At 36.7% G+C, this 25,753-nt stretch overlaps 2 protein-coding genes and 1 pseudogene across 6 annotated transcripts in view; 1 reads left to right on the top strand and 2 right to left on the bottom strand.

Annotated features, from left to right (window-relative positions):
* Positions 1–22,607, bottom strand: part of HOOK3 (hook microtubule tethering protein 3) — an 80,451-nt gene extending 57,844 nt beyond the window's left edge. Inside the window, exons 1-6 of one of the 3 annotated variants that reach the window (XM_036228755.1) lie at positions 22,302–22,607; positions 16,903–16,988; positions 10,787–10,859; positions 9,107–9,157; positions 8,143–8,275; positions 4,070–4,137 (exon numbers count right to left, since the gene is read on the bottom strand). In XM_036228755.1, the coding sequence (XP_036084648.1) occupies positions 4,070–4,137; positions 8,143–8,275; positions 9,107–9,157; positions 10,787–10,859; positions 16,903–16,988; positions 22,302–22,358 (468 nt within the window). In that variant the 5' untranslated portion in view covers positions 22,359–22,607. The remainder of the gene's footprint in view (positions 1–4,069; positions 4,138–8,142; positions 8,276–9,106; positions 9,158–10,786; positions 10,860–16,902; positions 16,989–22,301) is intronic. The other 2 variants (XM_036228754.1, XM_036228756.1) reach the window with 2 other exon arrangements.
* A 193-nt stretch (positions 22,608–22,800) lies between these two features.
* The window catches only part of RNF170 (ring finger protein 170), a 29,427-nt gene continuing 26,474 nt past the window's right edge, over positions 22,801–25,753 (top strand). The window contains exon 1 of one of the 3 annotated variants that reach the window (XM_016127429.2): positions 22,801–22,939. Coding sequence is in view for 2 of the 3 variants with exons in the window: in XM_036228753.1 (XP_036084646.1) it covers positions 23,214–23,239 (26 nt within the window). In the remaining variant the exon portion in view is untranslated. Of the gene's footprint in view, positions 22,940–22,961; positions 23,240–25,753 lie in introns of those variants that run through there. The other 2 variants (XM_036228753.1, XM_016127426.2) reach the window with 2 other exon arrangements.
* LOC118609422 lies at positions 24,264–24,382 on the bottom strand (annotated as a pseudogene).

Here is a 25,753-nt window from a genome sequence, read left to right as displayed (position 1 = left end):
TCTTCAATCTCATAATTTTAAACAGTTACCCCCATCCTCCTTCTAAGTCCAATCAGTCGCCAAGCCAATTAATTCAAATTCTGATGATTTTCAAACTGTCCACTTCTCTCCCTGCTGACTGCTATAACCAAGTTTGGGCTTCCATCATTCTTCACTGGATAATTATTAACATCCATTAACTGCTCTCTCTTTTTCTAGTTTTATTTTCCTCTAAACCATTCTTCTCATTACACAGATTTTCTCAGATGCAGACTTCGATGCATTCTCTCCTCAGAATCTATCGATTGGCTCCCCAAATTCCAACTCTTTTAACAAAACTGCTGAATATCCTAATGATCTTACGTCTCCTGTTTCATCTCTAAGCACTCTCTACCTCACCACGCCTGCTACAGGCATTCTTCTTTCGTCACTTCCAATATGCCATGGAGGCCTTGCTTTATCTTGCCTCCTGGACTTTACAAGACTTTTGCCCCTTCCTTACCTCATCTCATCTTTAAGTACTCAGTCTAGCTGCTCCTTCTTCTGAGTAGTCTTCCCTAACACCGCAACCTTAATTAGATACTCCCTTGAGATACTTCAATATTTTTCTCATCATGGCACTTTTCATTTTGAAGGCTCTGAATATATCTGAATTCCTTGTTTAGCCATTTCTCCCATGAGACTTACACTTTGTGAGCCAAGAGATCATGTCTACCTTTTTCATAGTTGTATCCATAATGCCTACCTCAGCTCCTGGCACATACTGGGTGCTTAATAAGTATTGGCTTAATGAATAAAAGGAATATGCACATAATAAATGTATAATCTGTTCTTATAATCTAATTGTACATACAATTTTATATATTGCTTAGTTCACTTGACAATTTAAATGCTTTCCTGCTGTCATAAGATATCATTTTTCTTTTTTACAAAATTTTATCAGGTACATAATATGTACCATAATTTAAACACTTGTATACCAATGGATATACATTGTTTTCACATTTCTGTTAACATAAAATAGTTTGATAAACACTGTTGTACCCAATCTTAGTCCGAATTTCTAAATAATTTTGGGAGAGTCATAGAATTAAAAATTACTTGGTCACAGATTTTAATTTAAAAAATATTACTGATTATAGATACAATACCTGTTGTTGTGAAAAATTGGAAAATATAGAAGGGTATGGAATATTCTACCATTTGGAGGTAGTTAACATTTTGGCATATTTGTTTTTACTCATCTTAATTTATTTTTAACAGAAATGGGATTATGCTGTTCATGTGCTCTGTTTCCCTTTATATTATAAGCCTTCCCCTATGTTGTTATACATTTTTCAAAAATATACTTTAATGTCTACATAACATACCAATATATGATTGCATTATAATTCATGTATTCATTCTGCTCCTGTTGGGGAGTTAGGTTATTTCGAACTTTTTAGTACTAGAACATAATGGTGAAATAAACAATCTTGAGGCAATACAGCACACAACAGTTGTCGGTGTGAGCTCTGGACTCAAACTGCTTAGATCTGAGCTCTAACTCTGCCACTACTTCTGTATGAACTGGAGCAAGCTACTCACCCTGCCTATACCTTGACTTCCTCTTTTATAAGATGGGGACAATAACAGCACATACCTCAAAAAATTGTAATTAATTTTTGTTATTTTTTATCGTGATAAAATATATATAACATAAAATTTGCCCTTTTAATATTTTAAGTGTACATTTCAGTAGCACTAATTAAATTGTAGTAATTTTTAAATGAGTTAATAACTGCGATGTGCTTAGTAAGTACTAGCATATAGTAGGTGCTAGATAAACGTTTGCTATTACTATTATTATGTATCTTTGTATTTAAGATTTCCTTAGGATAAATTCCTAAAAGTGAAATTACAGGATCAATTACAATAAGGCAGAACTATTAGTGACCTCTTATTGTTTTTCCCATTTTTGCTTAATAATAGAATCCTCAAATTTTGGCTGGGTCTATGACCACCTGGCACAAATACACATTTCCCAGTTACCATGTGAATGTGATACCTGGAACTTGAGAAGCCACAGCTGAAGCACTAGGTAGGAATTATGGATTAAGAATAGCAGACAATAAGCTACAAGAAACCTGGGTTCCTGATGACTAAAGAGCCAATTCAGGGCCACTTAAGAGTACTTTAAACTTATATCTTGCCTGGATGATCATCATTTTGATACTTTAACACTCATGACCTTATATCTGACATGATATAAAAGAGTATAACATTTTTAAAAGATGCGCCAATTTACCCTCCTACCATCAGTGCTGACTGCCAACCTTATCGTTTTTTAAATTAGAAGCTATTTTTTTTTTTTTTTTTGGAAAGGTCCTGTGTAATCAAGAACTTGGCTAACCTTTGTTCCCAGTTACTGGGAGGTAGCCTCTAAATTTCTGGAATTTCCTTACTGACATGGAGTATCTTTGTTATTTTTGGTGTACCTTTAGATAGTTTCAGCTAAGGAGATGACTCTAGTTGGGGCTGGCCATGGCAGAAAAACCAACCATGTATTAGAGGGTTGGGGCTTTGAGCCATTTAATGTTAGCGTGGCATCAAGGGAAAAAAGGGGGCTGAAAATTGAGTGCAATCTCATCGCCAATGATTCAATCAATCTTATCTACATAATGAAACCCTAATGAAAACTCTGGACATGAAAACTCAAGGTAACTTCCCTGGTTGATAATACTCTCCATATTATCACACATTAATGTGCGGGGAGGGTGACATATCTTGATTCCAAAGGGAGGGGACAACAGAAAGTTTATATTTGGTACTGTCCTAGACCTCACTCTATGCATTGGAGATGGGGGTTCTTTTGCTATAATCATTCTTGAGTTCTTAGTCATTCTAATGAATTACTAAAACTGAACAGGTAGTAGGAATCTCTGAATTTATAGTCAGTTGATCAGATTAAAAAACAAACACACACTTCATCTTAATTTGCATGTGGCATTTTTCATTTTTTTGTCTATTATATTTTTTCTCTAAAAATTGCATATTCATGTCCTGTACTGTTTTGTAGTTCCCTTAAGGGTTTCTTCCATTGCTTTTATGATTAAAAACATTCTCATATTCTGAGATCAACCAGTTATTAATTTATATCTTATTTTTACTTTTATAGTTTTTATGTTTTACATTTGCTGAAGTTCAGGACATGCTATGTCAAAATATGGCACCTTGGCATACAAAATACCTCAAGCTGAAGGAATTTAAGAAACAGCAGGCACAGGAAGGATTTTCTGACTTTCCCCTGAGTAGGTCATAAAACCCTCCCAGGGGGTGTCCTTCCTATACTCAAAAGAAAAGGAGCAAAGTTATCTCCAAAGACAGAGGGATGCTGAAAGGAATCTGATGAACAAGACTAGTTGTTTCCCCCAGTTTACTACACTTACTTAGCTCAAACCCTTTTTTGCCCTATCACAGTTTTCCAGGATTCTCCACTCTTCATCAAATATAGCATTAAAACACTCAGGTTTAAACACTACTATGGTCTTCATTTCCTTTTGAAGGTTCTTATATCATGTAAAACTTTTATTAAATAAATGTATATGTCTTTCTCTAATATGTCCTTTGTTACAGAGGCCACAGAAGAGAACTTGGAAGAGTAGAGGAAAAAGATATTTTTCTTCCCCTATAGTTTCAATATAAATATTCATCTAGAAATTGCTATGGGCATAGCTGGAGTTGAAGATCCATATTCTGCCAAACAAGAAACCAACAGTCATGTATGAGGCAGACTGTTGGTTTAAGATAGAAATTATTTATAATGACTTTAGGAATTAGTCTACTATTCCTGGTTCATGAGGGCAGTTTTTTAAAAGTTAGAAATAGTTACTGAATATCTATACTTGCAAGATAAATGTTTAAGATTTATATAAAAATGAGAAATTTAATTGAGTATGATTTTCTTTAATAAAAATGAGATAAACTGCATCTTAAGTTTAAAGAAAAAATTCTCAAAAAATGAGGAGAATCTTTTTTAAATTTCTACTTCTATTTAAACTGTTTGCTTCTTTAATTTCTCACAAACTGTAAGCACAAAGCTCCAACATACCTCTTGAATGGCTGTCATGACAACATGTTGAACAGATTCTTCCATCATCATAATGGCCTGGATGTACTCTGAAAACAAGAAGAATCTGGAATGTCACTGTTCAAGTAAAGATAGTCAAGGGAGTCAAGGCTACCACTTCATGAATTCTTATAAGTAGTTTCCAGTATTTTGTTTCTTCCTAGGCATTCTTTATACATGATTAAACATATGTGCCACAGATAAAAGCTGAAAAATCACAGTATTTATCTTTCCTTAATATATCACCACATCCACCCCAACCACTCCTTCCTTATAAAGTTGAGGCCACAGCTAAAGGTCACAGAAATACAGGATCTCACGTATATAACAAAATGAAATGGTAAAGCCTAAAGCCAGGGTGGAAAAGACTCCATATTACTCTTCTTAAAATCTAAAAAATATTTGACTTTCACATTCTTTGCTACATGTTAAAAAACTGAAGTCTGTGCTTTATTATTTTGTGACATCAAAACACTTCTAACCTAAATACGTTCTCCTACAGGAAGAAAAATCTTAAAAACTGATATCATAGTTAAACAAATATTAAATAATCCTAGGATTTAAAATAATGACCCATATGTCCAATAGGGTCAAGTATCAACTTCATCATTTGGACCCTCACCACTGCTGAAAAAGAGAAGGATCTTTTAACTGTAATAATAAAATTGAAAAAAAAAAATTTCTTTCCTTCTAAAAAAAGCCCTGGAAGTAGTCTTCATTATTTTCAAATCCAACAATGGATGACGAAAGTGGCATTGAGCATAAAAAATTCAACAGGCCAGCTGGAGTCCAACAAATACAGTAAATTTGTTTTAATAAGAAACATTGTAAAGGGTAAAATAATTAGGAAATTTTAGCCTCATCCTGCCATACTTCCAAAAAACAAATACCAAGAACTTGTCTCAGCACTGCAAGTATTATATGAAGGAGTCTTTACTGTGAAATTGTTAAAGCAGCCTTGCAAGGAACTCATGTCTTTGGAATGACAAACTAATCTTTTGCTTGACAGGTAACTTACTAAATATAAGGAAAGTATTTTGACAGCACTTTTAAATTCTGACATTCTAGTTGTCAATGCCAAAACTTTTATTTAACCAAATACATGTTTTTAAGGAAGTATTGCCCTTAGCATACTTTATGCCCAATCAAATGTGTGGTTAAACATATCAATATACACAACGCACTTAAATTAGAGGCCTTGTTCTTAGTCAACAATAGGAATACATCATAACTTAACCATTATTTAGTGAAAAAAAGTCCTTTAGTCTAAGCTCAATTTTTTGTTTTGTTTTATTAATGAGGAGCACTCTATGAGTATTGGGATGCAAGCAGGTGCTTTTAGATATTCTGTTCAAAGATACAAAACACAGAATTCCAAGGATATGGAGGAAATGGCACAGCTAGGATGACTAAACAGCCCTCAAAATAAAAGACTGTGAATATGGAAGAGAAGCAGCGTGGCATTGACAATGGAGAAGGAAAACTTAATGACAGCCTAGTGGAAGGGAAGCAAATGACAGTGGGAATAGGAAGTTATTAGTAAGGTGTGAGAGGGGAAGCGTTAGTTAAGAAGCGGTGTTGCCACGTCAAGGCCCTTCCCCGCGAACACCGTAAAATGCTAAATGATGAAATGAGAACTACATTAATGTATAACTTTTTAAAAATAAAAAATAATTTACAAATCTTAAAAAGTCCAAATGCAAGTATGTATGATTATTGGGTGCAGATCTATGAGGCAATGCTGGAGAATGAGGCATGCTATGTCATAGAGTTTATCCTGAAAACTCAGCTTTCAGGTCGAAAATTTACAGCACAGTTTAGCATAAAGAGTATGAAATTTAAATGTGGAAAAGACATGGATTTTTGTCTTTGCCTATCTTTTCACAAGCAAGAAATCTTGAGCAATTCATATAATACTTATGAGTCTTAGTTTCCTAATCTGTAAAAAGCATTTTTTTTTTGTTCTGTTAGTACCTAGTAGAGTACCAGGCAGAAGAGAGACACTCAATAAGTACTATTATTAGTGTATTTTCTATCACTAATCTTTGCTTCCTCAAATTTATTACCATTTATTGGCTCCAATTTGAGAAGTTCAATAGCCAAGATAAATGTATCTTGAATCATCATGTTCTGAGCAATCTAAACATAAAAGCCTTTTTATTTATATGGTACTTTATAGATTGCAAAGTAAATACACATACGCGATATCATTCGCAGCTGAGATAAGAGGCTGAGTATCTTGTCCAATGTCCTACAGACAGTAAATGACAGTGCCACTTTAGTACGCCTTAAACATCATAACTGTGCAGTAATAGACACTACAGTACTTAACAATTCAGAAAATCATTTAATTCTTAGCTCTCAACTGTGCTCCTAGAGCAAAGAATGCCCTCTGGTAAGTGAGAAATTAAAATCCTGTTCAAAGTTTTCATCATTTACGTACAATTTCAGGAGAATCTAGGCTTTACATAAAACATCTGATCTGTATGGGAAGTTCTATAAATATTATGACTGTCTTTTTTTCCCATAGGAATATGGAAATAGGTAGCATCCTTGTTTCCTACTCCTATCCTCTAATAAATACGATTAGCCAATTCTAACAGCTATATGCTTCCAAGGACCCTTAAATACCAAGGATAATTCCAAGAATTAATGAATCTCCTAACAGAATAAATACATAAGAAGCCATTATCTGAATTCAATGAGTAATTCAATTAAATAATTAAAAATTAAATAATTTTTGTATCCACCTTTTAAAATCAAAGCATTTATTTAGAGATTTAGTGTGTCTTGAATCTTATCTATACCAATCTTAAAATCTTGGACAAAAAAACTTGTTAGACGTTTCAGTAACATACAAAAATCACAAATATAAAAATTCTCTATTTTAATTCCTGAGTTAAACTGAATAAACAAGCTAAAATTACTATAAGCGCACAGTATGCTAAAATCTATAAGGAATGGGGCTAAGGAGAAATACTTTGTTAGAAAAAATTCCTGAATCAGAGACCAATAAAACTAGTTATAGCTTAAAAAACAAACGAACAAAAAACTGTTGACTGTTATTATTATAACTAGAACACCAAAAAGTACAGACAACAAATTAATAAAAATCTGTTTTGCATTACCAAAGGTAGGGTAAGAGGAAGATGAAAAGTACCTTTGGACTTAAAGAAATCTATCGTCTTCAAGGGTCATATAAATAGCAGTAAAATACCGTGTCATCAACATTTAGAATAGTTCCTATCTGCCTTTCTTCTGCTGCATCTCCTTTTATTCTTCTCACTATTCTCCAATCAAGTTGTTTTTTCATCCTGACTTTACTCCATATATTTTCTTAAATAATTTCCTCAACCCAAGCCTAGACTGTTCTCCATTATACTTTACCTTCACAGCACTCACCACCACTTAGATCACATAGTTCTGTGTGGCATTATTTATTGCCACCCCCCTCCACTCAACTTATAAGTTCCATGAAGACATGTACCATTCCTGTTCAGTCTGACACTGTATCCCCAGCCCCAGCATGATGCGTGAGTTCATAAATATTTGTAAAATAAATCATGTGTATTTGTAATCTAAATGATCTAATTTTAAGCTTCCAGAGCTGAATTGATCCAGTATATCATTATTATTGATATTAAGTATTAATTTAGCTAGATGTTGTCTAAGTTACAGTAAATTTCATCACACTCAGTTAAAAATAATCTACTCAAAGAATTATGTAGTCTAGCAGAAAGGGTAAGAATATCATCACAATCAAACTTATCTTTCTTACAAAACTCTTTTAAGCTTGAAAACAAATTATTAGCAAAGTTGGAGAAAATGGCATTCTTTGAGAATGGCCTTAAGATATTATTGTTTGTACTGGCTAATTATGAATAAAATATGCAATATATATTACTTTTACATATATTATTAAATATATATTAACACCTGTTTGATAAACAAATACATTTAATATAATAGTATATTATTAAATATATTTTATACATAACAAAATGTATTACTTTTCTTACTATTTCAAATGCATACACTAACTTCAAGTAAATTACCTTGCTTCTGTTCACAGTTCACAGCACAGCCTAAAATGAGTTGAAGCATCCTCCCCAGCTCAGCAGCATCAGAATGCTCCCCAATAAGGTTCACATCAGGAAGGGTAAAGTCATTAATTTGCTGTCCTAAAATCTGAATGGAGATAAAAAGATTAGAATTGCATTTACATTGATATGATCAAATAAAGTATCTGTGATAGAGATCAGACTCTCAACAATTAACTCATTGCTAAGGACAGAGCTGCCATGTCAATCTCACTCATAATTCCTATTTATGAATAATGAGCAAAGAAACTGAGTACTGTTGATCCCTCCACCATGCCTAGAAAGACTGGATGTGTACCTTCTGAAGAGCCACAGAGGTTCTGAATCAAGAGGCACTAGAAAGATCAGAAATTAAATAAAGGTTTCATGTCACCAACTGTAAGATTCCTCCTAACCTCCTTTGGACTCCATTTGAGTCCAAAATGCTGACAGCAAGACACCTATATCAGGAAGAACAATGGGGAAACTCAGTGACAAATGGGTAGGTATCTACTTAATAATTCTATCGTGAAAAACAAAGACCCTAAAAGTACAGAAGAAGAATGAATGTGGCTGTAGTGTTATGGGTTAGCGGAGTCTGCTAAGGAATAACATGGAAATAAGCAAGGGAGTTGATCATAATACTGCATGGACTCTAAACTACCTTCACAGTAAGGAAATAGAGAATAGACAGAACAAAGTAAAATTTAACATAAATTAGTATTTATTTACAAGCTACCATACTACAACGAAAAAGGTATTTATCTAGTAACTACCCAATAGATGATTATTTGAACCAATATTCTACAAACTATACAGCGGAAGACAAACTGATTATTAACTTTGAAATAATTTTTCCTTTAACTGAAATGATAAAATACTGTAAAATTAAACTCTCCTATAGTAATACTTCCAAAGAAAATGAGAAAAAAGTCCTTACTTCATGATTATAATCCAAGATTCCTTTCAAAATTTTCTTTAAATTGCTTATCTATTTAGAGAGAGAGAAAACAACTGGGTAAATGGCAATCACATATCAAAACATAGTTTAACACAAAACATTTCCAAATCTACTTTTTGTTAATCATAAAGTAAATTTATAAAAGATAAAATTCAATAGCATATTTGAATTACCTTCATCAAAAAAATCTCTTAATGGCTTAATTTATTTGATCTAAGATATTTATAGAACAACTTCTTAAGTTTCCAATTATGTGAAATTTTCAATGTTATGACCACTGACAAAAATTGAAGGATAATTGGATAAGATAACTGTAGATCAAATTATTCAGATTTTCTGCAGGTAAAAAAAAGAAGTATGATCTTTAGTGAAAACTTGAGTTCAGTGCTGGTTTCCTTAGAAAAGAGGAGTTACATCTTACATAGAAATTAAGTTCTAATGTTAAAAGCATCAAGCAAAAATTATACTCATAATTACCAGTGGAAATCTCTTAAAATAATCTACAAAGTTTGTCTCCAAGTTCCTCCACTGGGAGAAGAGACTGCTGTTTCTTCAGCTGGACATCAAAGTACATATTTATGAGCCCTTAAGTTAAAAAACAAACAAAAAACCCAACTCCTACATCTTGAAATAACACTCCGTACTGCAAGTGATATTTGTGCTATAAGCAGCATCCCAGAAACAGATAGGATGAGGGACCAATATATAAAAGTCTCCCAACACTCTACTCTAGAGAACAGTTCGTTGGCCATATGCTATCTGGGTGAAATGACAAGCAGAATCACTTGCACTATTTACTGTCGGCCATTATTTTTTTTCCTCTATTTTTTTTTTTTTTTTGACCGAACTCACATGGTTGCATCTGTGTTAAGTTAAATGTGTATGTATATAATACAATTCTGTTGATCGTAGCTATTCTTAGCCAATGTTAGTAGTTGAAGATGTCCCAGAAGACAGTAGAATCTGCGGCTATCAAATAAAAGAGGCTGAATTATAGCAGTGAAAGCCAATGAGTAATCAAAGACATTTATTTTTAAAAAAGAAAGTGAAAACTTTGTTTAAAAAAACCTCATAAATAAACTAACATGTTTATACTTCTAGAAAAATTTGGAGACATGGAAAATATATACTTTATTTCCTTTATTCTAGTATGTTCATTTTTTTAACATTTTAAATTAGAATGACTTAAAAATCAATGTGTTTATTTAAAATGGTAGTTTATGTCTCATTATTTTCTCATTATTAATAACAATACTAGCAACTAATACATGTGCCTTGCACTATCCTAAGTACATTACATACATTCAACTCATTTATTTCTACGAGATGAATTCTATTACAATCTTTGTTTCACAAATGGGGAAACTGAGGCACAGAAAGGATAAAGGACTTTCCCACAGACAGCAAATGGTAGAGTTGTGACATGGACACATGCAATCTGGCTCTACGGTCCATGCCCTCAGTCACTGTGCTTTACTAATTTACATTATATCTTGGTGAGTAATTTCAGGTTACCGCCAATCTTCAACTCTAGATTATTTCACTAAAGACTATCTAAATTTCTAAAGCTCACTGGACACATCTGATCAAAAATCAACAAACATTATATACACACACAGACCAGATTCATTTACAGATGGAAAAAGAAAAAGAAAATACCTTTAGCCTCCAATTATCTCCCACTTCGGTTTTGATTCTGTTTAGCCAATTTTCATCAAAATATACAGGATCTCTGCAAATAAGAAAAAACTAGCTTGTTATATCATGTAGCTATGTAGCTAAAAAAAAAAAAAAAATCAAAACCCATCCCATACCATCACTTAACTGCAACATAAAAATGTATTTACCACATATCAGTCTCTAAGTACCTAAGTACACAAGATCAGATGCAAGTGTAGATTTCTCTAAAATCAACTTGACTATTATCAGCTCATTAAAAAATATGTTGTTTATAAAAAAAAAAACTTAAAAGGTGGAAAACAATAAAATAGTTAATATATTTTTAAAACAAATTATACATAAAAATACTAACTTGGAATTAACATAACTTGTAGACAACACACTATAACTAAAAACAGTCAAAATCAGTAACACAATTTTAAATAGACAAAAGAAATATAAAGGTTAAAATAAACTTCCCAGTTAATATTTCAATTTTCTACATCTGTGAGGTCACAGATACTGTTTCTAAAACTTCAATTTCTTTAAATAATATAAGCTGAAAACCTATTTTCTGAGCTATAATACTAGGCATGAGACAAAGTTGGACACAGTTTCTATTTGCAAAAGGCTTAAAGTTTAAGATAACATTGGTGTGGACAAATTGAAACAAGGATAAAACCTGAATATACTTATGGTTATTTTTCTTAGGAAAACCTCCCAAACTTCTGTAAACAATAGAAAGGAAAAAAAAAAACTTTTTAGCCCAGCATGATCCTCATTTGAAAGGCTTTGAAACGGCTCTACAAAATTTAATTATTTGTTCAAGACCACAGATTGAACATCTACGTTTCTCTATGTTCTCATTCACTGCTATATTGCCCAATACCTCATGCCTGACACATAGCAAGTTCTCAATAAATCTGTGGACTGAAATAGATTTGGAAAGTGACAGCACGTTAATTTAATAAGCTTCTAATCTACTATGTTGGCAGACACAAGAATAGTAGTCTACAGCCTTCCAGTATTCAGTGTGACTTTTCCTAGTAATAAACTTTGACTCACTACGCAGGCATCTAAACATAACTCTGTTTTGATAAATAGTTACAATTTCAGCAATGTTTTCTAAGTAGCCCTTAACTGATGCTTTCAGGCTGGGATCAAACAACAGAAATGTAATTTCTCTAAAATCTCAATAGACTATAGTTCTGCCCAGATATGGAAATAACAACTGACAATCTTACTGGGAGTGCTCCTCATGAGTAAGAAGCTAAAGATAGCTTACTATGTCCTGATTCTTCCTTAAAAAAACAAAACAAAAAAAAAAAAACCACAAAACTTAGAAAACCATTTCCTTAGATTTTTCTAGTAACATCATATTTGACTGTAACTTATATACCAGTCATAGCTTAATAAAAAGTCTATTCATTTAATTCTTAATATAATTCCAGAAATATATTGTCTGCCTACAGCCAACTGCCTTCACAGAAACCAAAAAAATAAATTTTATTTCTACTGCTAAAATTATTTAAGTACCGTAATATTCTTATTGACCTCCTCCAAATTAAGATGGGGTCTAAAACAAACACTGTATTTTGATTTCATTTCTTGATATGGCATTCTTATCAGCAAACCTTAGTATTTTTATAAATACACTGTTTCTTAGGTCTATCTTCCAATGATCTTCTAATTACCGGAAAAAATATTTCAGTTCCCTGCCATTAAATGTTTAATGGAGAGTTAGCTATACCCAAGCAAGGGAAACAAAAGCAAACGTCCACACAAAGATGTGTACACTGAAGTTCACAGCATCTTTATTTGTAATAGTCCAAAACTAAGATAACCCAGATGTGCATCAGCAGAGGAACAAATGAACTGGTTGTGCAACGACCATACAATGGACTATGTACAAACTACAAATACAGACAACATGAGCGAATCTCAAAATAATTGTGCTGCATGAAAGTTACACACTTTCTCTCAAAAAAGGAAACATACTGTGAGTTCATTAAGTAAATTTCTAGAAAATGCAAATTAATATATAGTGACTGAAAGAAAATCAGTGGTTGCCTGGGGATGGATGGGAACGGGTGACAGGAAGGAAGGACTGAGGAAACTTTTTGAAATCATTGATATGTTCATTATCTTGACCGTGATGATAAATCTCATGGGCATCTACACAGGTAAAAATTCTCCAAATTTTATACTTTAAAATGTGCACTTTATTATATGTCAAGTTCATCTCAATAAAGCTATGAAAAAAAGAGAGTGAGAAGCACTAAAAAGAAAAGAGCTATCAAGCCACAAAAAGACATGAAAGAACCTTAAATGCAATATTGCTAAGTGAAAGAGACTGACAAAGAATAAATTCTGAGATGTCCCAAATTAAATTATAGCAGGCTAGCCCGTGGAAGAGACAAAAAGGGATTAATCATTTAACAACTGCAGCACAAAACCAGCAAGACTGCTCACGCTCCCTAGTGTATGTTGGAATTATTAAGTTAACTTCCAGGTGGCTATTTCTAAAAAAAGAGAACAGCCAGGTACTACTGTCTGACCTCAAACTCCAAGAGCCTCCACTCCTTGTTTACATATGAGCTTTACAGACTGTGCCATGCCTATCCCAAAATAAGCTCTCTTCACTTTCTCCACCCTCTTTGTCTATAGCTGATGCAAATTCTTTCAGGAAGGTGTATATCTTTCTCCCCTCTACCTGACGTATAAAAATGCTTGCTAAATTTGGAGAAGACCGACTTGTCTTTTCTACCTAGCTATGCTGCTGGTGGTTTGGATTCCATGTCCCATGACCAGTCTTTTTTTGCTAGCAATAGTCTAATAAACCCTTTCTTTTAAAAATACTTTCAGGCATGGAAGTTAAAATTTTTGTTTAACAAAACCAATGTGAAAAAGGCTATATAAGCTGTGTGATTACAACTACGTAACATTCTGGAAAAGGCAAAACTATGACAACAGTAAAAACATCAGTGGCTGCCAGGGGTTGAGGGGACAGAAGGATGGCAAAGTGGAGCAACGGAGGTTTCTAGGGTAGTAAAACTATTCTGTTGTACTACAGTGGTGAATACATGTCATCATCGTTTATTTGTTTGTTTGTTTGTTTGTTTTTTGTCAAAGCCCATAAAATATACAGCACAGGGTGAACTCTAAATTAGGAACTTTGGATAGTGATAATGTTTTAATGTGGGTTCATCAGTTGTAACAAACGTACTACTCTGGCGTGGGATTTTGATTGGGGGGACACTGTGTGGTAAAGGAAAGATGTGAAACTTCCATGCTTTTTGCTCAATTTTTAAAAAACTTTCGTTATTATAGTAGAATATGCATAACAAAATTTGTCATTTAAACCATTTTTAAGTGTACAGTTCAGTTCAGTGGCAATAAGTACATTCACACTGTTGTGAAATCATCATCACTATCCACCTCCAGAACTTTTTTGTCACTCCATAATAAAACTCTTTTCCATTCAATTTTGCTGTGAAGCTAAAACTGTTCTAAAATATAAAGTCTATTAATTTTTTAAAAGGTGGGGGATATGAACCTAGGAGAACAAAAAGGGAAAACACAACCAGAGTATTTGCAAAACGTAAATCTGACCCTGTTACACCCGCCCCACACTCTCTCTCCTCCTCCTCTCCCGCCCCCCCCCCCGACACCTGCGCCCCCAAAAAAACCCTCAATTGCTTCTCATAGCTCTTGGAATGAAGGCACAATGCCCTATGTGATCTGGCTCCACCTACTATTCAATCCTCATTTTGTACCATACTCCTAACTCTGCTTCAGCCACTCAAACCTTCTGTCTTTCTATGGCAGTGTTCACCATATTCTACCAGTCTATAAGGCCTCTGCATATGCTCTTCCCTCTGTTATGAAATCTGTTACCGATCATCTTTCAGATTTAATTTACCTTTTTTTACTCAGGTAAAGTGTTCATGACTTCCTTGATTAAATCAGATATACCTCAACAAACTTTCATAACACTGCTTACTTCACAGAACTTTGTTAATAGCAGCAATTTTGTTTTCATGGTTATTTAAAATTTGTTTTTTCCCAGGTTATAGACTCTCTGAAGGCAATTACCTTGTGGGGTGTAGCTTACCTTTGCATCACCAGTGGTGGAAACAAAGTAGCCGTTCAATAAATGCCAAATACAAAAGACTTGCATTTCCCTAAAGTTGTATACACATTATATATTTAAAATAGATGACATGCAACAATATGAATGAATCTCAGAGACCAATATGTTGAGTAAAAGAAGTCAGATACAAAACAGTTCATACTGTATGATTCCATTTACAAGATGTTCAAGAACATGAAAAACTAATGTTGTACAAGTCAGAATCATCTTTGGAGCAAGAGATATTAATTAAGGAGGGGCATGTAAGAAATCATTTTGGGGCTGGAAATGTTATGTATTTCAATCTGGGTGGTGGTCACATGAACGTGTATATAAACACATATGTACATACAATATACACGTACGTACCCACACAGAAATTCATCGCTTTTTTTAGTATGATTGTCTGTATGTGTTATATACGTCAACGAAAGGAAAAAAAGGCATTCTGGGGAAAAAAAGTAAAAATCTAAGTATTGATGAGGAAAACACCCACAAGATTTTGCTAAGTTAAAATAACTATTCTGCAGAATATAATATATGTTATCATCTTCTTGATTTGGTAAAAACAATACAGTCTTTCTTCTTGTAGAAACCAAGTGAGAGAAATCCTACCCAAACTAACTTAAGCAAAAAATTCATTTACTGACATACCTGGAAGGCTTTAGCTAGGCCCACATGCTCACAAATAATTTTTACTAAGGACTTCAATGGCACTCTCTAGACCATTCAAAGGGTAAAAATTATTAGGGTCCCACTCAGAGGTGACCATGACAATCACAAGATCACTCTGGTGAGGTTTCAAATGAACCTTCTTGCGCTCCATCAAAAAGTGTGTGTGTCTATATATCTGGAGAGGTGTGCCATCTAAGCTATAGAAGAAGCAATAGCAAGCTACAGTTTTCAAGCCTGAGTCCCCAGTTCTAAAGTCACGCAGATAGATTCTCTGAAACTCAGGCATTTGAGCTACTTCTCAGATGGACAACTGTATACAGTTCACTGTGAGGTCAAAAACAGCCAAAATTCATTTAATGATGATACTGAGTCTCAACAGAACTGCATGAAATCCCATCTAATCACGTGCAAGTGCTTAGAGCTTCAAAACATAGAAGTATCCTCCTTCAAAATGTGTCAAAGCTCATGACTTCTTAAATTCATAGGTAATCCTTTATTTGAATAATTCTTAGGTCAAAAACTGAAGACAGCAATATTATTGTGTTTTCAAAGTACTGAGAAAGAATCAGGTATGTTTTATATATTCCAAACAAATCTTTCATTCCCTTAGTCATTCAGTAAATATGAACACCCATGATGCAGACTGAACCGTGAGAAACTGCTGATATCTGACCCTTTTTGATCTACAAAAAAGGTCATTTTCACGTGGTTCAACCAAACACCAGGAATTGCCCTAGGAGCTAGGACACAACAGTGAACAAAACAAATACCCTGCCTCTGTGTGAAGCTTATGTTGTGTGTGTGTACTGGTGGGAGGCAGCAGCAGATAACAAATAAACAAGCAAGTAGATGGTATATTTGATGGTATTAACACACTTTAGAGAAGAACACAAAAGCTTAAAGGGGATACAGAGCACAGGAGAATGGTTGTCGCTGGTTTTAAATGGGTGATCGGGGAAGGCTTCACTGTTACATTTCAGCATTATTACTAGGAGCAAGCCTCCTAGATTCTTCTATAATGGCAGAATCTGGTCACCAACAGGAAAATTTCTGCCAAGCTTATGCTGAAAATGCAAGAACAAATAATTCTGCTAAAACTACTTGAGTAGTGTAACTGTTACAGCCCTACTTAAACTTTCAGCCAGTCAACCTGTACCTAAACAAATACATGCCATTAAAATTATCTCTGCTTACAGTTCTTATTTTGCAGGCAACGTTTCATGTAAGCACTTTATTTTTCATCCATGTTTTCCATCAAATAAATATCCATGTAAAGAACATACAAAAAGATAAAGCAATTTATTCTTACATTTTTTGAAGAACCTGGGCCATCACAACCCCATTCGTTAAATCTTCCACGGTCTGGCATGATGCATCCACATTAAATGTCTGGATCTGAAGGGAAAAAAAGGTTTCATGGTTAACATATAAAAGATTTCTTGGGTTTCTTTTTATGAGTACCTCATCTTGCAAGTTGTAATAAATTTTAAGAAGCATAAGAGTTGAAAATTTTTCCCTTATAGGTAATTTCCTGCAGGTTTGGCAAGAGAGAAATCATAGAGGACGCTGAGTGGCTTCCCAGCACCCACCCTCCTCACAGATGATCAGTCTAAGAAAGCCATAGTACTTTCATCTTCTCTATCAGTGACTGATTCAAGGATGCAAAGGAAAGGACAATTTGTACCAGAGAAATGCAAGGAGATGCTTACTTGAACTTCTGAGAAACACGAGCCAATCTCCTCTTGATGTGAATAAATATATTGCCTCAATTGCCACTGGTAGTCATATTGTGACTTATGGAATCTATCTTAAAATGAAGCAAATGCAGTGGAATACAGAGAAGAGGAATAGAAAAACTAAGTCTTTGAGGCCAAAACTGAGCCACTGAATTAAAAAAAAAAAAAAAAAAAAAAAACCTCAAAGCCTCCTGTTATGGGGATAAATCTTTTGCTTAATCCTGGCCAGGTTGAGATTTCCTTTACTCAGAGCCAAAATTATCTACACATACATAAAAGTCACACAATGGTTAGGTTAGTCAATTCACTTTGATTTTAAATATATTCTGAATTAGAACTAACTTTGTACTGGTCAACATGATGTGGCTAAGAAATAGTAGAAATTATTTCTATGAATAAAATATAGCCGAGCCAGCAATGATTATAGCCAGCAGTGCAACTAGGATTCAGAAGGAAATAAATCACTGAAGATAGATGTAAGCCCTGCTCTAAGTTTATAGGTTAGTAAAATGAAAGAATATTATAGGAAATGTAAACAGCAAACGCAAAGATTAGAAGCAAGAGTGGGATGCAAGCTAGAAATAAAAAGCAGCTTGGTATGGTGTGGGTGTAGGGTGGGAATTGGAGGAAGAGATGAACAGGGAAAAGTAAAATGGTAAATGATAGGGTTAAAGAGGAAGCATTGTGCAAAACCTCATAAACCATGTTAGGACTATCCTAAGAGCAATGGAGAGTAAGTAAAAGAGTGAGGCCATGAGATTTGCATAAAGATCATATTGGCTTACGGCATGAAGAAAGGATTGGAGGTAAAGAGGCCGGCAGACCTATTTTAGTAGGTTTATAACCTAACACAGATGAGTTCAAACTAGTAACAATGGAAATACTGGAACTAACGCTCAGGTGACTATCTGTCTTCACACATACTTTTATGGATTGGGTTATACATGTACCAGATGTTTCAGGATAACAGCACAGTAAAATTTAAAGATAATTGCACCTAACTGTATTAAGGTATGAAATTCTACCTGAAGGGTTATAACCACTCTTTTAATACCAAGAAGCTCTGTTAACATCACCAAACCTCCCACATCACTATCTCCTACAAAAGCATGAGAAGAGTGAAGCACAAGATCACCTGGAGTTAATATTTCTAGAGCAGTGGTTCTCAACCAGGGGCAATCTTGCTCCCTTCGAGACATATTTACAACTAAGGAGGTGCTACTGGCATCTAGCAAGTAGAGGGCCAGGGACGCTATTACAAACGTCCTACAATGCACAAGGCAGGGCCCAAAACAAAGAATTATCCAACCCAAAATGTCAATAATGCTAAGGTTAACAAACTCTGCTGTAGAGTGGTGGTTCTTAAAATGTGGTCTCCAAGTCAGCATCACCTGAAAATTTGTTGGAAATGCAGAATCTGAGGCCCCAGACCTACTGAATTAGAAAGAAACTCTAGACATGGGGCCTAGCACTAATGTGTTTTAATGAGCTCTCTAATGATGCTGATCAATACTAAAGCATAATAGCCACTTCTTAATATTAAACTGAATGCAGTCAGAACACAGAGGTGAAGTTACTTGTCCAAAGCCACCCACAGTTACTATAAAACAGAAATCAGGCTTTGAACTCAGGTGGTCTAATTTCAGAATATATACATATATAGTCTTAACTACCATGTTTTACTGATCCTCAATTTTAAAAACATTGAAGCTTTAGAAAATATGTGCTTTAATTTTTGTACATCTGATTTTATATTCCTTGAGTAGAAGACATTGTTGGTAGAATGGAGTACGGCAGAGAGAATGGAATGGGGAAGATACCATCATAAAAATTATACTCTCCCTAACTTTACACACTAGTGTGCATTTTACAGGCTGCAAAGTAATATGAAAATTGTAAGGATATGTTAATGTTACTGGGTTTCCTAGAAGAAATGTACTGAGCCTGTATGATAATTATTTTCTCACTTAGCTTCTTGCCATTAACTGGTACTATTCCAGATTCTTTCTGGTTTTTCAATCTTTTTATGTATAGTTCAAGAAATTAGGCTTGACAGGTGTAACAGGCAGGGCAGATTTTTCTAACAAGTAAGAAGATATTTTGACTCAGAGGGTGGGGAGAGCAGGTAGAGTGGAAATTTTCAAGCACATCCTGCTGAACTTGCTTGCTGCATAAACTGTGATTTGAAATTTAAGCTTAAAATGTTTTCTATAAGTAGGATACTTTGTCTTTTGATGAGCATTCCTCTTTCAACAAAAATTTGGAACATTTGGTTCTTGGGTCAGTAAGCTCTCTGATACAACAACAATTTATTCACCGTTTGGGGCAATGAGATGTTCCACAGAAATGAATTCTGCATAAGTGACTAACAGTTATCCTTTTAAGTGCCTGAGCTTTTATTATTTTTACCATTCCTAGTGGAAGAATATCTAAAATGTACTACACACCTCTTACCTCAAACTAAATGCCATGGAGTGAAAACAAACTTTTATTTGAGATTCAGGATAATTATGGTCTTCAATAGTTGAATATGGAGGCTCTTGAATTACCTAAGGCTGTCAGCTCAAAGACTGAATCACCCAAACTGAACTTTGAGTTCTTGCATCTTCTCTGTTACTGACAGCTGTCTGTATTTTGCTGAGCACTGCAGTTACCCTCTAAACTGTTGTGTGCAAAGAAACCACACCAAGTTTGCTAGAAGTTTGTGTAAAATAGAGTAAATTATTCTAAATGGGAGTCTTTTTTTGGAGTGTATTGTGTATGTATTTGCCTTCCATTTGGTTTTGGAATTGTGTTGAGCATTAATGCAGCCTCCAGATATGAGGGGAGCTACAAGACTGAACGTACATTTTCAGCTACTTTAAACATTTCGACATAAACATTTATTCTGCTTTTTATAATGACAACTAAGAGAGAACAAACCCAGCATTTAAACTCAACTTTATTTTGAAACATTTCAATGTCCAATGTTTTAAAATGTTTCCAAACCTTAGAATTGTGCATCTCTGTGTGGACTCTCCTCTCCAGATTTGTCCCTGGTAATCTCTAATCTTATCTTCTCCAGTGACATTTCAAAAAGCCCATTTCTACAATACCATATTCCTTGACTTTTCTCTACAGCTGATAACCTGGATTATCTGTTTTGACGTTTTACTAGATTCAAAATTGATGCTCTCATAGTGTGTGTTTCTATTAGTAGCTCTTCAAACTTTCTTCTATGATTCTTCCTCTATATTTTTATTAGAATTTCCCACTCAAATAACTTCACTAACTACCATATTTTTGCACCTGGTTTTCAAATACACCTCTTTGTTTCCATGACTTGTCTCTCTGGACTTTAAACAATGTAGCCCTACTTCCAATTCAATTAGATTCCTCATCCTTGCCCTCTTGTCTCTTTTTCTAGCATTGAGAAAGGCACTACTTTGTACAGGCTCAAAACACATATGTTAAGATCCTCATCTTCCTTTTGCAAACCTATTCTGCCAGACCTATTCCTTTCACAGTATGAGAATGTGATAATTCTTTATCTGTCCCCTGCCTAGTCGAACCTTAGCCACAATGTGCAGCTTATCAATTTTCTCTCTCCTCTAAAATACAGCAGTAAAACCCATTTCCCCTCCTGAAGCTGGAACCCAATTAGCTGTAGAATGAACGTTAATGGTATTGTAAACTATCTGAAATAAATACCAAGAATGGACTATTATAAAAGTTAATGAATATTATCAAGCTCTGCCATTGTATATATTGTTTCAGAAAACAAAATTTAATTCATGACATAACCCAAATTATGAAAATCTGACTATTTTCATTACGTTTGTTATAACCAACTCAAGGCAATGCTTCTCCAACCTTTCCACAGAAGTGTCCCCACATAGCACAGTGACGTCTATACTCCAGGGATCTGAACTTGTAACCCAAGGCACCGATAAAAATATTTGACATTTGTGCTTTACCTTTAACATTAATACAAATGCGGTAGTCACCTCCATAAATATACTAGAGTTTTAGTCTAGAAATTATATTTGACATTTTTAGCAATAAATAAAATGAATACTCCAGAAAGAAGCACTGGGTTTATCCGGTGGCTCAGAAGACCTCTCTACACGCACGCACATACACCATGAACTGACCCCACAGTTTGAGAAACACACAAGCGAGGGATTTATAGCCAGCTCTCGAAGAGGCTGCTAAAGGCACGATTGCTGCCATTAGAATAAAAAACATATTTACTTTAAAACGTGATTGTTTTAATAAACGTTAAATTATTTAAAATTAGAATCCCACAACGTTGTCCCTGAAACGTCGAGTTCCAGTACTGATTCCCAAATACCTTCCAGATTTGTTATCTTTACTACCTTTAATAAGTACCTCCAAGACTACTTGCTTTCTAATCACTAAAGTGCATCTCGCATTTTAAATACTGTATCTGGGTGCCTTTTGGCATTTTTCCTACCCTCCCTTAAAAGTACTTCTCCTTTTCCAATGGGCCAGCTCACCCTTCAAGGGCTGCGCCCCATCCTGCGTGAACGTTACAACAAAGGCGAAGAGCGTCGTAACCAGGGGTCCCGAGTGCCTCTATAGGCTGCCCGGAAAGCAGGGAGAAGCGACGCTTTGGTGTCCCTGGGAGCGCGAGTGAAGCGCCAGCGCCCCATCAGCTGCAAACAACAATCCTAATTACAGTGCCGCCTGCACCCCATCATTAGCTCCCACTGGACCAATACCTCAAGCCCGGCAAGTCTCCCTCGGACCCCTAGGCCGAACCTCCCGCGCCTGGCCGCTCCCGGCCGACCCCCACCCAGCCGCGAGTGTAGACGCGGCCCGCACCAGCGTCCCCCGGCTCCGCCCGCCCCAGGCCCCGGATGTGACGGCACCGCTGCCCTCGGCGCTCGCCCCCCACAACAAGCATGGGGGGATCCCGGAAAGGCCTGCGGGAGGGGGGTCTTCCCCGGACCCGCCAGTCATCACATACCCAAGTGAGAAGGCTCTCGCACAGCTCCACCCGCTCTGCCGACTCCACGTTGAACATCTTCCCCTGCTGGGGTCTGGCAGTGCCTCCCCACCTTGCCAGGAACGGCAGCCGCTCGCGCCGGGGCCGTGTCGGAGGGTCCGGGCAGCCGATCTGGCCTCTGGCCCACCCTGTCCTCGGATCCTGGCCGCCGACTGTTGTCCTGCGCTGGCAGCGGCTCCCGCACCGTCACCCCGGGCGCCCCTCCTTCTCCTCTCACTCAGGACGCGCGCCTGCCGCGCGCGCCCCCGGCCACGCCCGCAGCGCCGCGCCCCGCCCCCAGCTCTGGCCAGAGCCGCGGTCGACGGGCCACTGCGCGCAGTCGCGCTCCGGCCCCCCGCCTCCCGGCCGCCGCCGCCGCCGCCGCGCGCGCCCCGACGCCGGCCCCTGCGTGTGTCGGCGCGCGCGCGCCGGGCCCTGGCGGCGGCGGCGGCCCCGCGGCGCGCGCCCTCACGGAAGCGCGGCAGTGCGCGTGCGCCTGTGCCTGCGCTCCAAAATAGAAAGGGGACTGCTAGTGGTTGCCTGGGAGGGGTGGCGGGGGCAGTCCCCGGAAATAATTCTCTATCTTCGGGAATTGGCAAGGTATCCTCTGCGGTGGAGAGGTACGCGCCCCCTTCCCACTCCTGCCCGGCTGCAGGGCCGCGGCCGGGCACGCCCACCTGCGTCGGAGCCCGAGGAGCCCGAGCAGGGCTCCGTGTGGGCGGCACTACCCGGGGGTCGCCTCGGGACTGCCGAGGCTCTTCGCGGCGGGGGAGTTGATGTCTCGGACTCCGGGGCTCCACGTTCCTTTAGGAAGCCTGAGGCTAAGCCCCAGAGTACCCCGATCCCGTCCGGAATCCCCCGGAGACGGTGGAAGGGCCGAAGTGTGGCGTCTAGATGGTTGTAGGTGGACTTGGCCAGCGGTGAGGAGAACCGTGGATCCTTCTTGTGTCTCATGGAGTCTCGACCCGTGAAATCTTTAGTTAAAGTAGGGTGTGCATCAGATTGCCTGTCTTTGACGACCCGACAGTTCTTAAGGCCTGTTTCTCTTAAGAGTTGGCCTTCTTTAATGGCTAGGTGGATCATCCGCGAGCTATACACCTTTTTAGAGGTGTGAATCTCTGCAGGATTACCGATAAGATATGCGCTATAACATGTTGGAAAGTACATAACAACGATAACAACGTACATGTGTAGAGAATACTAATAAAACATACAGATAAAAACAACATTGCTGGTACCTCAGAAGTTCCACCCACACCTTATGTTCCTTTCTGAGCACAATTCCCTCCCCAGACTGGTTTATTCGCTTACTTTTTTCCTTATAGCTTTACCAACTAGGTATGCATGCCTAAACAATAGTTTTTCTGTGCCTGTTTTTAAACTTTTATGAGTGGGATCAAATTGTTACTCTGTGGCTTTGGATTAATAGAAACTTGTGTATTAGGTAATTTTCGTTGCTATCTAGTATTCTATAGTATGAATATAACAATGTATCCATTCTATTGTTGATGGCATTTTGTTCCAGTTTGGTAATACTAAGAATAATGCTATAAGCATTCTTATACCTAGATACTAGTGCAAATGGTAAAAGGTTTTTTAGGATATGTACCTTGGAGTCCTAGAATTTTTGAGGGTGCGCATAACTTTACCAGACAATGCCATTTTTTTTTTTTTAAGGTGCAGCTGGTTTAACTTCTCAGGACACATCTTTACTTTGTTTTGCAGTTCCTGCCCGCCCCCGCCCCCGCTTCCTGCATCCTTTTCTCATTAAGAGTAGGTTTCATCATTGGGCATTAAAAACTATCAACATGGTACCTCTGAGTTGCTGGGGGGGGTTTAGCAATTTTTTATTATTATTTTTATTTTTATTTTTTTTAGCCGACACAACTTTTGGTTGACCTTACAGATTGCAAGGACCTTGTCAGCTTATTTTTTTATTTTTTACGCCTACAGCACCTGGTCTTCCTAGGTGGTCTCCCATCCAAGTACTAACCAGGCCCAACCCTGCTTAGCTTCCAAGATCAGGCGGGATGGGGCTTGTTCAGGGTGACATGGCCATAGACCACTGAGTTTTTAATGATGTTTTTACAGAGTACCAGTTAACAGTTCATATGATGCTTTATCATTTTATGAATGTAAAAAATCTTACCTGAAGTCTTTCTTTTAAACATTCTTCCCTACTCCAAGGGCAGGGAAACCTTTAGAAATGATGTGTTTCACCTGCCTTTGTTTCCTTTGGTGTCTGTGAATCTTTGTCAAACCAGAGTTCCTACATGCCATCATAACTTGTTTCTGTAGAATCCCTTGCACTTTAAGTGACCATTACGCTTACTAGGCATGTAAAGTCAGTAGGTGAGCCTGACTCCTCTGCAGCTCATTAGTGGATGTGGAGAACCAGATGCTAGCTTTTTTCTGGAAGTACTAGTTATTGAGCACCTGTACTCCAGCTACTCAGGTTTTCAAAATTTTGACACTATTGACTTAAGCCTCCTTTTTCAAGCATGACTGCTCATCCCAATGCATTTGTGTATGATATTGCAGTGTTCTTAAAGTTTCATTTTGTAGCTCCAATTACCCTCCTTGAAGGAAATTATTTTAAAAGCTTCTTGGATATCAGTAATTGTCTGTAAAAGCCATGTGGCCACATTGAGTTTATCCTTTGAAGTTATGGAATAGCCTATATTTTTTCTCTCTCTGTGCTCGCACGTGTGCACGCGCGCGTGTGTGTGTTTCCTGAAAACTTTAGAAAAGACAGAGGTGAGTGGGACTTATTTTAGCTGTCTCCTTACTCTAGTTAGTTGTAGGCTAGTTCTCATCTATAGCTGTTTGTCACATTCAAGTAGACATGGTGGTGTCCTGCATTGCAATGTTCCTAATTTTATCCTGTCTTCCAGGGAATACATACTTAGAGCTTTGATTAAAGACAGTTTGGTTGCTATAAGAGTGTAGTTACAGGGAAGGTATGGCTGTTTTATCATGGTTCTTGCCGATTCCTTGACAGTTGTTAATAACAGTAATCAAACTATTATAGTTTCCATTTACTGAGAGCCTATATGATTTGCCAAAAAAGTGGCCATTCGATATGGTTCAAATTAATTTTATGTATTTTAAATATGCAAAAGCTGAGACCCAGATTTTCATAAGTACACAACTGTCTGACTTAAAAGCTTATGCTTCTTCAATAAGCCACTAAGACTTACCCAGCTAAGTAATAAAAAAGCCAAACCTAGAAACCAGTTCTGCTGCTATCAATTATGTATTGATTATTCAGTTATCAACAGTTTACAAGATATAAGAATGTTTTGTTTCTGTAAATCTCAAAGAGTTAATAATAGAACCAGTATATTTTTTCATATTTGACAGGTTTTATGAAATAGATATCATATACTCTAAATTTAATGATCTTGTTTCTGAGTTTGAAGTAAGCAGCATTC

The sequence above is a fragment of the Rousettus aegyptiacus genome, unplaced genomic scaffold (assembly GCF_014176215.1).
Source record: "Rousettus aegyptiacus isolate mRouAeg1 unplaced genomic scaffold, mRouAeg1.p scaffold_m13_p_11, whole genome shotgun sequence".
NCBI classification, from domain to species: domain Eukaryota; kingdom Metazoa; phylum Chordata; class Mammalia; order Chiroptera; family Pteropodidae; genus Rousettus; species Rousettus aegyptiacus.
This window is presented reverse-complemented; position numbering and strand designations above follow the sequence as displayed.